Here is a 14,839-nt window from a genome sequence, read left to right on the forward strand (position 1 = left end):
AATCTGATCTCAAGTGAGCCCATCATGATGTCCTCCTTCTGTTTCTTTTCTCCATCTTATCAATGCCCTTCTTAAAATGTGGAACCTAGAATTGAGCTTCCTGGTTCAGGTATTATCTTTCTTGGGCTCGGGAGACAGCAGCAGCAGGGCTACCACCTCTCATGCTCTGGTCCCTTTGCTATTATTTTGTCTGGCTGCCATATCTCGTTGTTGGCCTAAATTGAGCTTGTAATCCATGAAAATATTTAGATTTTTTTTTTAAGATGAACTGTTTTGTAGACACAGCTCTCCATCATATAATTGCAAAATTGATTTTTTTTTACCCCAAGTGTAGGATTTTATAACCATTAAGGACTTTATTTATAACCATTAAATTTTATGTGTAGATCAGCTTGACATTTAGCCTACTGGATATATTGGAACCACTTAGTCTAAACTAATTTTGTCTTTCAGCATCCTTCAGAACTTTGTATCGCCCATAAAGTGATAAGCTTTCTTTCCATTCAAGAAACCAAATATAAATGGTAAACAGCACAGTGCCAAGGATAGATCCATTAGCCAGGAGAGCCAGTAGAGTAGTCCCTCCCAGCATTGTTCCATTAGTGTTTTCTCTTTGGGACTTGCAGTTATTCAGACAAGCCCTTAATCTTACTCCTTACTGACATGTGAACACCTTGGGCAAGGTTGCTCCTCTTGAGCAGCAGAGTCTCATTTCTGAAATTTTTTCCATGTTCCTGAAGATAAAATGTAAATCTTTGTAAAGTACTTTGAAATCTTTTGTCTTTTAAGATTTATATTAGTGAAAATCAGATATTAATATGAACTAGTTCCTAACTTGAATCATATAGTTTCTTTTAAATATATATCAACATTAAGCAGCCATTTTACTTTATCTCATTTGATACATAAAAATTTTTTATAAAGTAGACTATGTAGATATCATTTCCCCAATTTTCCAGATGAAGACTCCAAGGCTCAGAGAGAACCACTAATTGCCACTTTATTTATTTATTTGCTTGTTTGTTTATTTATTTGTTTATTTATTTATTTTAGGTTTTTGCAAGGCAAATGGGGTTAAGTGGCTTGCCCAAGGCCACACAGCTAGGTAATTATTAAGTGTCTGAGACCAGATTTGAACCCAGGTACTCCTGACTCCAGGGCTAGTGCTTTATCCACTGCACTACCTAGCCGCCCTCTAATTGTCACTTTATTGAGGCAGCTGTGAGGTCTCACAGTGGACCTGGAGTCAGGAAACTCTGAGTTCAAATTGCCCTCAGACATTAGCTATGACCTTGACAAGTCACTTAACTTTGTTTTCCTTATTTTTCTCATAGGTGAATTGGAGATAATGACTGCACTTACCTTACAGGGTTGTTGGAAATATCAAATAAGATGAGATTTGTAAAATATTTTATAAATTTTAATATAGAAATAATTATATGTGTTAATTTTTATTATTAGTGATTTTTAGCCTAGACCATACTCATCTCTCAAGGATATACTGCAGACTAGGTACATAAGACAGATTTTCAGTTTTGATAAAAATTTTTGTAAAGTCTGATATATATATTTTTAGACATGACCACTGGGGAATTTGTTTTACTTGACTAAGCATATTTGTTTCAAAGACTTTGTTTTCTTTCTGTGTCAAGGGACAGGGCAAGTAGGAGAAGGAAAAATATATTTTTTTTAATTAAAAAATTAAATTATAGAGAGATTAAAAAGAAAGTTTTATAGCCTATGAGAGTCTGATTTTGTTGCACTTCTACGGGTCCAGGTTCGTTTGTCTGACTTGGCTGGGGAGGACAAAGAAGAGAACCTAATCAAAGGATGATATACTTCCTGATGCTCTTTTAGTGATAGTCACTAAAGACATGGATATTCTATGTTCATAGGTACAATGCAGTCACTGGAGAATGGGTCGAAGATGAAGTTTTAATCAAGATGGCATCACAGGTAAGAGCCTTCAAGTGTTTATCTCCTTGCCTTCTATGGGAGCAGGCCTGGTCCTGGGTATTCATTGCCTTTCCTCCTTTCAACCTTTCCTTAAAGTAAGCCAGTAATAGCCCCTCTCTGCTCTCCTGACCTTCTCCCCAGAACTTAGCCTTCTCTATACCTTCTCTTTAATCCTCTGTGGTAGAGGTCAGATATCCATCTTCTTTTTGGGGAACACTCTACTGTATAATCATCAGCCCTTGAATTGATGCAAATGGAGAGGAGAGGTGATCTCAAGGGATTCTAGAGTTGTGTGGGAGGGTCTTTAATTGGGGTGGGGAAGAAAGGATGTGGATGATACTGAATCTCAGATCCTCTAGCATGACACACCAGGATTGATCCTGGGAAGAGGATAGTTGCTCCCACAATTAATAATGAACCTACTCTCTTTTGTCTGCAGCCCTTTGGACGTGGTGCTATGCGGGAGTGCTTCAGGACGTAAGTGGCTCAAACCTGATAATCTGCAACCACAGCAAAGCTGGTCCCTCCTCCTCTTGCCCCCACCCTAAAGGGCTCAACTGTGTATTGTCAGATTTTTTTCCAGTTGATGAAGTCATAAGGGCAGGATGTCATCTAGCCAGATCTCTTTCAGATTAGAGTTCCTCAGTGAAACTTACTCTGGTTAGGGATGGAGCAGGGGGCATGGGAAAAGGGATGAGAGCTTTGGGATATTGTTCTGGTCTCAGACTTTGTCACTTTTAGAGGTGGGGGATGTGGGACCTGTAATTTTTCTCAAAACTCTTAGTAACCTGTTTCTGTCCTAGCTTTACAATCTTCTTATATTCTCCTCTCCTTGAATACAGCACCCTCTCTCTCTTTGCTTTTGTATTCCATGACTGGAATGTTCTACTTCTCCTTACTCTACTTGCTCTACTATTTACCTCCACCCTCACTTCTACCTCTGAATTTGCCCTGGCTTCCTTTAAAGCTCAAATCCTGTCTTTTTTTTTAAATTTATTTTTATTAAAGATATTATTTGAGTTTTACAATTTTCCCCTAATCTTGCTTCCCTCCCCCCACCCCCCACAGATAGCACTCTGTCAAATCCTGTCTTTTTTAAAGAGTTCTTTCTAGGTCTCTCTCTCTTCCCTTTCTCTTCCCCCCCTTCCTTCCCTCCCCCCCCTTCCCCTTCCAGACTTCCTTCCTCCAATTCCCTATACATCTTGTATACCTTTAGTTATTTACTTTTTTTTTTACTCTATTAGAATGTAAACTGCCTGAGGGCAGGGACTACGTGTAGGGCCTTATCTCCTCCATTAAAATGCATATCTCCAGAATTTAACACACTACTTTCTTGACTCTGACTAACCTCAGATATTCTGGAGAACTTTGTGTCAGTTCCTGAAAAGAAAGGAACCTTAACAAAAATTGCCAGCCTCATAAAATAGCTCCATAGGAAGAGTGGGAGTGGGATTCCTCATCAGTTGACTGTGGAAGGAGAATTGAGCAAATAGGAGCAAACTTAATTCTGAAGAGTAAAATGGGTGACTAGGTGGTGCAGTAGATAGAACACCTGCCCTGGAGTCCAAATCCAGCCTCAGACACTTAATAATTACCTAGCTGTGTGGCCTTGGGCAAGCCACTTGCCTTGCTAAAACCTAATAAATGAATGAATGAATGAATGAATGAATGAATGAATGAATGAAGAGAAAAACACTAGCTCCTCTCCTTTTGTTCTTGTTAGGAAGCCCTGGAATCCACACCTTTTGGCCTTAAAAGTATAGCCAAGCCCTCATAGCCAAAAAAAGCTAATAGCTTTCTAACTCAGGCCCACTCACAATGTGTTCAAACAATCACTGCCAATGACAAAATGACTGGGAAGTTATAGTTGTGTTAAATTAATGCAAATAAGAAGGATTTTTAATTTTCTTTTATTTTTGGCAGTTTGGGCATCTTTGATCACTTAACCGTGCATTTGTGGGTTTCCTTTTTTCTCTTTTTTGGGTACAGATGTAAACTATTTGGATACAGAAATTATGTTCTTTCAACCTTGATATTTAGGGTGGATGGTAAAATATAAATTGTGTGAGATTTCAAAGATTAAGATTATTTTGATAACCACAGTCTTATCACATGGGTCTGTATAAGGGGAAAAACTACTCCTTCAGAAACAACTATCTTGGAATAAATATTTTGTATCAGTTTGCCAAGAAAGAAAGAAAGAAAGTACAGCCAAACTGGGCTGCTGATCTCAGTTTGAGAAAAGTTTGGGAAATGGTCCCTTACCAAACCATGGATTCAGCCAGGCCCTGGGGCTCCAGGCCACTTCCTTATCTGTTATTTGCCCTTAGGAAAAAGCTGTCTAATTTCCTGCACACTCAGCACTGGAAAGGTGCCTCCAACTATGTGGCAAAGAGATATATTGAACCTGTGAACCGAGACGTGTACTTTGAGGATGTGCGCCTGCAGATGGAAGCCAAACTCTGGGGCGAGGAATATAATCGACACAAGCCCCCCAAGCAGGTGTGCCGACTTACCCCAAACCACCAACTTCAGTGTGGGACTAGTGAATAAATTAAAAAATGGGGAGGGGGGGTGGAACACAAGACAGAGGTGAGAAGAGAGTAAAGAATAGGAGTGTGTTGTAAAAGAAAGGAAGAAAGAAGCAAGTGAATATTAAGTAAATGTTATGTGACAGACACTGTATCAAGCACTTTAAAAATATCTCATCTGATCCTTATAACTATCCCCACATTACAACTGAGGAAACTGAGGCAGAGGTTAAGTGACTTGCTAGAGTCACATAGCTCAAAAGTATATGAGACTGAATTCGAACTTGGATCTTGTTGACTGCAGACCCCATAGCTCTATCTACTACATCATGTAGCTGGACATGGAAACATAGGCCAAGGTTTAAGTCTGATTTCTGCCAATTACTAATCAGGTCACCTTCAGTTTCCTCATCTGTAGAATTAAAGGATGAGAAAAAGGATTAGATAATCTCTGCAATCCCTTTCAGCTCTAAAGCCATGACCCCTGGTACTAGAGTAGTACTGAACCTAGAGTCAGGAAGACCCAAGCCCCAATTTAGTTTTAGATATTTACTATTTCTGTGAGCCTGGACAAGTCATTTAATTCCTGTCTGCCTCAGTTTCCTTGACTGTCCCATGAGAATGATAAAAATAACACCTACCTTCCAGGGTTGTAATGAGTTAATATCTATAAAGTGCTCTATTAATGCTTTGTTTCTTTAAGAGGAATAGGAGTAGGTTGAATGTAATATTCATTTGTTTATGGAGAAAGGGAGGTCCTAGAGACACTGAAACCATTTTCCATCCCTGTCAGTAGTAAAGGCAAACCTGAGAACTCAGGCCTTACTCTAACATTTGAGAAGTTGGAAGGATGCTGATTTGTCTCCTTTCTCCACTCTGATTGCCAGGTGGATATTATGCAAATGTGCATTATTGAATTGAAGGACCGGGCAGACAAGCCCCTTTTTCACCTGGAGCACTATATTGAGGGCAAATACATCAAATATAATTCCAATTCAGGATTCGTCCGGGATGACAACATCCGCCTAACCCCACAGGTGAGATCGAAGTACATCTGATGTTTTATGCTCTGAGGGTTCTGAAGGATTTCATTAGGTAGTGTCTCTTCAGGTTGACTTTTGGTCAGGGAAGAGTCAAATTCTGTTTTAAGTGAAGAGACTACTGAGGATGAAGTTCTGTTTTGTTTTTCATTCAAATACTAAATCTGAGCTTGCTCACTCATAAAAATCCATGTTTATTTGTTCTAATGAAATTCAACTGAATTTATTTTTCAAGGTTAATGAGTAAAATCCTCCAAGAGAACTCTCTTAACTAGATTATCATGTTGGGGTCTTTCAGCTTTCATCATAAACTCATATCTAATCATTTTAAATATAGTGCTTTTCTCCATTTATGATATTTGACAAGCCATCAAGGGCTAAATATCAGGTTTCTTCCAAAGAGGCCTTTTAAAGTTGATAAACCCATCTGAAGTTCAGGGAGAGAGACCTTTATAGATCAGAACATTGGCACCTCTTATTATATTAAATTGGGCTATTTTATTTAAATGAACCATTCTGCCAAGGGCAGAGCCAGAGGAAATGAACAGAAATGTCATTGTGCCTGACTGCTTCTTACTTTTTTGTGTTGAAATTTTGTTCCCCTTTCCTAGGCCTTCAGTCACTTCACCTTTGAACGTTCTGGCCATCAGCTGATTGTGGTGGATATTCAGGGAGTGGGAGATCTCTACACTGACCCACAGATCCATACAGAGACTGGTTCAGATTTCGGAGATGGCAACTTAGGTAATTCAGGAAACTGTGTTAATTTCCACCAAACTTGGACTTCCCTGAACACTGTATACTGGGTTTGAGGTAAGAATTGTAGAATGTGAGAGTTAGAAGGGACTTTTAAAAATATTCAGCCCAGGCCTCTGATTTTATAGATTATAAATCTGAGCCCCAGTGGGTAAACATAGCTAATTCCAGTTCAAAGACCTCACATCTGACTCCACTGTCTCTATTTCTCCCATTATATCCTGATTTATTTCAATAATAATAATAACAATAATAATTATTATTATTAATAGTAATTATATTATAAAATATAACTAATAGGTCATATATAATCTATAATTGATTATAAATTCAATATAATAATGAAACTAATTATTGAAATACTACTACTAATAATAATAGCTCACTTTTACATATTGTTTATTGGGTTCTAGGCACTATACAATTTTTTTTTAATTAATCCTCACCATAGCCCTAGGAAATAGGTTCTGTGGATAGAAAACTGAGACAAACAGAGCTTGCCCGAGGTTTCAGTGTCTGAGATTGAATTTGAACTCAGATCCTTTCTGATTTCAGATTTGGAACTCTCCTTCCATTTACCCCTTGTACTCCAATCATTCATAACAGTATTCTATTTTAGAAAACAAATCAATTCAATTTACTATGTATTTAAATACTGAGGGGATACAAGTATACACAGATATGTAAATGCAAAAAACATAAAGTCATTTCAAGGAGGAGGGCATAAGTCTAAAATGACTGACAGTTTATTAACAATGGAATAGGGATTCCAGAAGGCATAGTGAAAATCAAGCAAAGAGAATAAGAGGGTCACTATTGTGGATGAGACTAATGTGAGTGAGCTTGAGAGAATTAAAAGTTTTGGCCTAAACAATATATGTCTTGGAATCATAAGGTGTCAAAGTGGGGTCACAGAACAGTAAATTGTCCTATCCTTCACAGGAGTAAAGATAACATAAATATGATTTTTCTTTCACTGAGAAAAATGGAAAGAATGTAGGCAAGGCCAGAGGGCTGAGATATGGAAGGGTTCAATCTTTTTTTTAAATTAAATATTTTATTTACTTTTCCAAATATATGCAAAGATAGTTCTCAACAATCATTTTTTGCAAGGTTTTTGAGTTTCACATTTTTCTCCCTCTCTCCCTTCAATCTAATATAGGTTATATGTGTTTAACTAGGTTAAACATGCATCCATATTAATCATGCTGTGAAAGAAGCTAATCAAAAAGGGGAAAAAAATTAGAGAGAAAAAACATAATACATAAGACAACTTTTATTGGAAATTGTCTTCCAGTTCCTTCCTTTGGATATAGATGATATTTTCCATCACAAGTTTTTTAGAATTGTCTTTGATTATAAACTACTGAAATGAGCAAGTCCATCACAGTATTGCTGTCAGTATGTACACTGTTCTAGATCTGCTCACTTCACTCAGCATCAGTTCATGTAAATCTTTCTATGAATTACCGTCTCTTATAAATGTTTTTTGTACAAGTGGGTTTTCTACTGAAAGGGTTCACTCTTAGCCATGTCAGCTCTGCCCCAGGATGCACTCCAAATGGAGTAAATTATTTAACCAAGGGTTGAAAAGAGGGAAAAGGAATGGCCTGTATTTGGAGTATGGGTAAAGGGTGGGTGGTAGGCCAGTTTTCTCTTTGGGAATCATGACTGTGGGTTTCCTACTCATAGGTGTGCGAGGTATGGCCTTGTTCTTCCACTCTCATGCCTGCAACCGGATTTGCAAGAGCATGGGCCTCACTCCCTTTGACCTCTCACCAAAGGAGAAGGATTCTGTCAATCAGAACACAAAGTTGTTGGTAGGTGCCCTCCTTTATATAACTTCTGGGACATTGTCAGCATGCTAAGCTTTTGGTATGTCATAGATCTGAGATCTCCTTTGAATTCTGTGCCAGCCAATCTGAAATTCCCTATTCCTGAGCAGTTTTTGACTGCAGGGATGGTAGATTTGGAATAATTGGGGAGGAGAGAGTATATCTTGAGTATGTTCATGTTGTATGTTTATAGTAGGCATAGGGTGGCTTGAGTAAATGGAGAAGGATGTAGAATTCTATCTGGTCTAATACTTCTCTTTAAATTATTCACAAATTTTATATAGCCTAGAAAATGTTGGAGAATCTTGGCTCAAGATTCTTTTAAGAATTAATAACTGCCTCTCTTCATGAATAAGATATACCCAGGATAAGGTGGTTGAAAAGCATTTGTTGTAAAACTTCAAGAAATTTAATTTAGAAAATTAATTTGGAGGGGTGGCTAGGTGGTGCAGTGGATAAAGCACTGGCCCTGGAGTCAGGAGTACCTGGGTTCAAATCTGGCTGCAGACATTTAATAATTATCTAGCTGTGTGGCCTTGGGCAAGCCACTTAACCTCATTTGCCTTGCAAAAACCTAAAAAAAAAAGTAGTCATTAAAAAAATCATTTGGGGTGGCTAGGTTGCACAATGGATAGAGCCCTGGAGTCAGGTGTACCTGAGTTCAAATCCAGCCTCAGACACTTTAATGATTACCTAGCTGTGTGGCCTTGGGCAAGCCACTTAATCCCATTGCCTTGCAAAAACACTAAAAAAAAAAAAAAAAAATTAATTTGGGGTCATTTCCCAGAAGCCAAGAATGAATTGACTTTTAAATTTGTCAATCACATCAAATAAAGGGAGCATCTGGGGATGTCAGTTGTTAGGGTTTTTAGTGTCATAGGTTTAAAGACCTTGAAAGTATTTCCAATTTTGTATGTTGATTTCCCCCCATTTACCATTTTTGCCAAGCAATCAGCCCAGACCCTTGTTCGGGGCACAGAGGAAAAGTGTGGCAGCCCAAGGGTGAGGACCTTCTCAGGGAGCCGTCCACCACTGCTCTCTCGCCTTTCTGAGAACTCTGGAGATGAAAATATGAGTGATGTGACATTTGACTCCCTCCCTTCCTCCCCTTCATTCACACCGCACAGTCAGAGAATAGACCACCTCCGTAAGTTACAATTCTGGCTGTGGGCTGTCTCTGTTTTGGGGATTTCCAGGTAGTGAGGGTGGCTGGGATGAGGTATTAATACAGAGTTTATACTAAATGAGTCTTGAAGGCTTTATTTAGTTATATGATGAGATTTTTAAAACTCCTATAAATAAAGATCAGAATTTTTTTCCTTTAAGCTCCTACAGTATCTAAGGACTTTGGGAAGGGGTAGGGGAGAAGGAACAAGACCTATGTTTTTGGAGTAGGGAACCCCTAATATGAAAATACATTCCACAGATGAAGATTGTTAACTCCTTCTGTAATTTATGGTTTTAGAGAATTGTCTGAAGCCCTTAGAGGTTGAATGACTTGACCATTATTTCACAGCTAACTTATATTAGAGACAACATTGGGAGTCAGGTCTTCCTAACTCTAAGACTAGCTCTTTCTACTGCAACAAACTGTCTTTCAATTCCAGTCTTTATCTGTTAAGGATTATCATAGTTTAAAAATTCTTTCAGAAGTGTTCATTAGAATTTTGCACCCTTGTGTAGCCTCTTAACACCCTGATCTTATTCTGGTTTACCATCACCACTTCCATCACACATGTGATTTCTATAGGAAGCTTAACTCCAGTTACTTGTCACTGGAAAGACTCTTTGGCTTTTCTATTTAACTTACAGCTGGAATCCTTCTAAATTTTCTCTCCTATAAGGGAGAGAATGGGGGCAGCTAGGTAGTGCAGTGGACAGAGCACCAGTCCTGGAGTCCAGAGGACCTGAGTTCAAATTCAGCTTCAAACACTTAATAATTACCTAGCTGTGTGAACTTGGGCAAATCATTTAGCCCAACTGCCTTGCAAAGAGAGAGAGAGAGAGAGAGAGAGAGAGAGAGAGAGAGAGAGAGAGAGAGAGAATGTGAATTCCCATGAGAGCAATGGAAATTCTCTTATTTCTGTATTTGTTTATCCATCACTTATTACAGTACTTTGCATATACCCAGCACATAATATTTTATGCTTATTCATTCTTCCCTTCTTAGACTGGCCACAATTCAGTGATGTTGATAACCTGGGGCACAAAGACCATGAACACCTGGATAACCGTCGAGTGAGTATGATCACTTGGCAAACAAGCAGCCAGAAACTGAGTAGTCTGTGAGAGCCATTGGTTTGGGGTTTTAAGGAGCAAGATGTTATCAGAATTATACATTTTCAGTTTATAATATTTTCTGTCTCTTGTGTGGTCATAAATTCTCCCCTCTTCATGTATCTGACAGACTATTCCTTGTTCTCCTATTTGGTGTATAGTATCACCCTTTAAATCAAAATCCTTTATCAGTGTTGACCTTATCTTGGTATAGGATATGAGATGTTGGTCAAGGCCTACTTTCTGCCATTCTCTTTCCAGTTTTTGTCAAATGAGTTCTTATCTCAGAGCCAGCCTTTGGATTTATCAAATAGTAGATAGTCCTTTACTACTGTTTCTTTTGTCCCTAATCTATTCTGCTGCTCCTCTTCTCTGTCTACAGACTGTTATAATTTAGTTTTAGATCTGATGCAGCTAGGCCTATTAATTCCCTTGATAGTCTTTGCCTTTTTGGTGTTTTTTCCCCTTGGTTCTAATTCTTTTTGGACAACCTGACTAATATGTTAGACACTATTGTACTTATACAACTTATATTAGATTGTTCACTACCATGGGGAGGGGGAAGGGAAAAAAGGGTAGAAAAAAAGTGGAGAACTCAAAAGCTTGCAAAGGGATGAATGTTGAAAACTATCTTTGTATGTAATTGTAAAAAAATAAAATAAAAGCTTTGGTTAAAAAAAAATAAAGAAGCCAGATGTTGTCTGATACCAGAGGTAGTGAGGAGCAGGAGTGGAGTAGAGAATGGACAAGGAATGAGGATAGAATAAGTCAAGTGAATCAAGAAACAGGTTATAACTCTTTCAGATGCAAAATTGGGCAACCTAGGTCTCGAAATTGAGTCTGAAAGGTCAGTTTTTAACATAAAGCAATGAACATCCATGTTCCATTAATGTATATGTATATTTTACTTGCTGTATCTGTGTATAGTAGAGAGGGAAGAATTGTGAAGAGGGAAAAAGGGGAGCTAAATCACCTCAAATTCTTGCAAAAATGGTGAAGGGTCTTTGTTGTTTCTCTCCCCCCATCCCCCCACCAAAGCAAGGGAATGGCAGTTTTACTGTATTCTGTGTATAGCCAAGAGTGGAGAATTAAGCCCTTTAGAAAAGGGCCAAAGATATGCTTCAAATCAGTAACAGTCTTTTTTTTTAATGTGTAAGATTCATACATACTGTATTTCCCAGTGTTTAAGACACCTTAATATGAGGGCTTGAAATTTGAAAAAAAAATACATTATATAAAGTTATTGAACTCAAGTTTTATTCATCATAAAATTCATACAACTCCTCATCACTGTCAAAACTCGCATCTATTAACTCGTCCTCATCTATGTTTGATGACAAATCAGTCTCAGGAGAGGCTCTGCCTGTACTCTGGTCTGTGGTTGACCCCCAGCACTCCCTGGGCAAGTCTGGTGCATGTACACCTGCCTAGTCCATTCTGTTTCATGAACCAGAAGCACCAGTTGTGTCCTCCTTTGAAATCAGTTGCTTCTTTTTCATTAGCAGTTCTTCTTGCCTCCTGCGGAACTATCTTTGTGGACACAGGAATTCCAATGGCCCTTTGCTCTTCCATCCATCTCTTGAATCCTCAAGTCATCTGGCTGACTTCTCTCTCATTACCTTCTTCTACCTGGCATTTTTCAGGAGGGTTTCTTCTTCCTGAAGCCAGTCTGGATTGTTTTCTCAGTTGGAGGAAGACCAAGCTGATGTTCAGCAGCATGATTTTCATTTACTTTTGCAAACTGTTCACTTGGAACTTGAATTCAGCTTTGGAAAAAAATCTTTTCTGAGCCATTTCTGGGCAGAACATGACAAAAAATAACCTAATATACTGGTAACAAATGTGAAACAATGAGTAAAAAAATAACAAGTACAAAAAAAGTGGAAAATGCAAGTAAAAAAGTACTACAATGAGCACAAAAACAAGGATGAAAAAGTGAGAAATGCACATATAAAAATCAACAAGGAGTGCAAAAACAAGGACAAAAAAGTGGAAAATGCAAGTAAAAAAACTACAACCACTGTATGACGCTCCCAGTTTTTAGACCCCAAATTTTTTCAAAAAAGGGTGTGTTTTATCCATGGGGGAAATATGATAATTTTAATTCAACTAAATATTACTTGATAATAATAATAACTAGCAGTGGATAAAATGGATAAAGATGGCCTTACTGTGTCACATACCAAGCCTTACTAGTGATGTACCAAGAGGAAGTGCACAATGCTAAGCCTACCCGAGATAGACTGTGCCCTTGGGTGTTTCATGGGGTTCCACCCTGAGAAGACTCACATGAATGCTTACCTCCCTGTATCCACAGGATTCTGAGAATGGTGGGGACAGTGGATACCCCAGTGAAAAGAGGAATGAACTGGAAGACATAGATTCCCGAGACAAGGTAAGGTAACCTGTTGGGGAATGGAATCATATACCTCATGGATTGCTATTTCCTTCTTATTCTGTGAATGGGAATAGAGAAATGGCTGCTTTTAGACGTTTTTCCATTTCCTAAAAGATGAGATTTTTGATGTGATTGATTGATTTCTGTTTTGTTTGGGGTGTGTTGGGGTTTTTTTTAGTATTTTTAAAATTTTAAACTTAATGAAAAAAGGAAAAGAAATTGCCTGCAAACTGATGATGTTTGTCTTTCGCTCTCAAAGAACACCTTGGTATCAGTGTGAATGATGCCATGACAAGCACATGAATTGAATTTGAGTGAGGGGGAAGCTGTGCTAAGTCACCAGTCTCACTTTCTTCTCCTCCAGAGTCATCTGGGTCCAGTGGCCAGATATGAATCAGGATGACTAAAGAAAGCCCTGGATGAGGCAGTCAGGGTTAAGTACCTTGCCCAAAGTCACACAGCTAGTAAGTGTCAAGTGTCTGAGGCTGGATTCTAACTCCTGGCTAGTGCTCTATTCACTGTGCCACCTGACTGCCCTTGACAGCAGACTATAGGAGAGGATTCACTATAAAATAATAAATTTCCCTTTCAAGAAAACTTATATAATAAATACTAGACTTTTTTTTCCAAAGCTGCCCAACTTTTCTTTGCTTCCTTGTTGGTTTTCTTTTGTTCTCTGCTATGCACTGTTTCACTTTGTTTTTTTCTCCCTCCATCACCCTAAAGAAGGTACAATTAAGCTTTATCTCTCTCTCTCTCTCTCTCTCTCTCTCTCTCTCTATATATATATATATATATATATATATATATATATATATATAGCTTTAACTTGCACATACATACACATTATCACTCATACATATATATGTGTAAGACCGTTTTTGCTTCTTTCCTCTTATCCTTTGTTTCTCTGAAAGTGGATAGTATCTTCATAAGTCTGTCTTTTCATGTTTTTCTAAATCAGCTCTTCCTATTCCAACCCAGGTACATCCTCTTTGAGAGATTGACTCTGAAAATGTTTTCCTCAATTTCTGCATTCCTTCTATTCTTGGCTATATGGTTTTATTTATAGAAGAATATTTCATTTTAAAATAATTGAAATTATCCTTTTTACATTTCAGCAGTCCTCCCACATTATAGTTTAACATCTGATACAATTGCATCTGCTTCCTTTACACCTTTTTTCCCTGGTTTTTGTCTTTTGTTTTTCCAAATGAACTTTGTTACAATTACTTTTTAACTCAGCAAAATAATTTTTAGTAATTTAATTAAGATGGCATTGAATAAATAGACATTAGGTAAAATTGTCATTTTAAAAAATTATATTGACTTTACCTGTCCATGAATAATAAATATTTTTTCAAATATTTAGATCTGAGTTTATTTGTGTAAAAAATGTATTATGTTCATATAGTTCCTATGTCAGTTTTGTAAGGTATACAATCAGGTATTTTATACTGTGTAGGTATTTTAAATGCTATAAAATAATATTGAATAATTTTGCTGACATATAATTTAGTGACTCTATTTTTCACTTTTGATTAAATCTATTTTAAGTTGAACTTTCTCCGGGATGATAATTACTAGCCCTGCTTTTTTTTACGTATTAAAATCTATTCTTGATCTTTATTTTATCTTTCTGTATCTCATTTTTATAATGCAACATATTGTTGAATTTAAAATTTAAAATTTTAATCTATCTGTTTGCATTTTATGAATAAATTCATCCTATTCATATTCTAAGGTACAATCTTCCTTCTCAGTTGTCCCAGTCTCCCCCACACACACAAACACACACACACAAGATAAAGTTTCTAAGGTTGAGGCAGCCTCTTCCAGCCAGCTGCACCCCCCAGGGCTTCTTGTTTATTGTTTCTGGCTTGGAGATATTTTGGAGATATTCGCATTTCACTCAGGCTGAATATCTGCCCCAGGAGGTCAGATCTTTCCTGGGGTCTTCTCAAATTGACTTACTGCTTTAACCCAAGGTTGATTTCTTCAGCTCTAGAATAACGTTCTGGCTTTTTTTGTGGAGGAAATTTGAAA

At 37.7% G+C, this 14,839-nt stretch overlaps 1 protein-coding gene across 1 annotated transcript in view; it reads left to right on the forward strand.

The window, feature by feature from the left end:
• The window catches only part of EEF2K (eukaryotic elongation factor 2 kinase), an 84,376-nt gene that overhangs the window by 39,235 nt on the left and 30,302 nt on the right, over positions 1 to 14,839 (forward strand). The window contains exons 4-12 of the mRNA XM_074206153.1: positions 1,896 to 1,956; positions 2,396 to 2,433; positions 4,287 to 4,458; positions 5,375 to 5,524; positions 6,139 to 6,271; positions 7,976 to 8,103; positions 9,067 to 9,265; positions 10,289 to 10,356; positions 12,713 to 12,790. Of these exons, the coding sequence (XP_074062254.1) occupies positions 1,896 to 1,956; positions 2,396 to 2,433; positions 4,287 to 4,458; positions 5,375 to 5,524; positions 6,139 to 6,271; positions 7,976 to 8,103; positions 9,067 to 9,265; positions 10,289 to 10,356; positions 12,713 to 12,790 (1,027 nt within the window). The remainder of the gene's footprint in view (positions 1 to 1,895; positions 1,957 to 2,395; positions 2,434 to 4,286; positions 4,459 to 5,374; positions 5,525 to 6,138; positions 6,272 to 7,975; positions 8,104 to 9,066; positions 9,266 to 10,288; positions 10,357 to 12,712; positions 12,791 to 14,839) is intronic.

The sequence above is a fragment of the Macrotis lagotis genome, chromosome X (genome assembly GCF_037893015.1).
Source record: "Macrotis lagotis isolate mMagLag1 chromosome X, bilby.v1.9.chrom.fasta, whole genome shotgun sequence".
Classification (NCBI taxonomy): domain Eukaryota; kingdom Metazoa; phylum Chordata; class Mammalia; order Peramelemorphia; family Peramelidae; genus Macrotis; species Macrotis lagotis.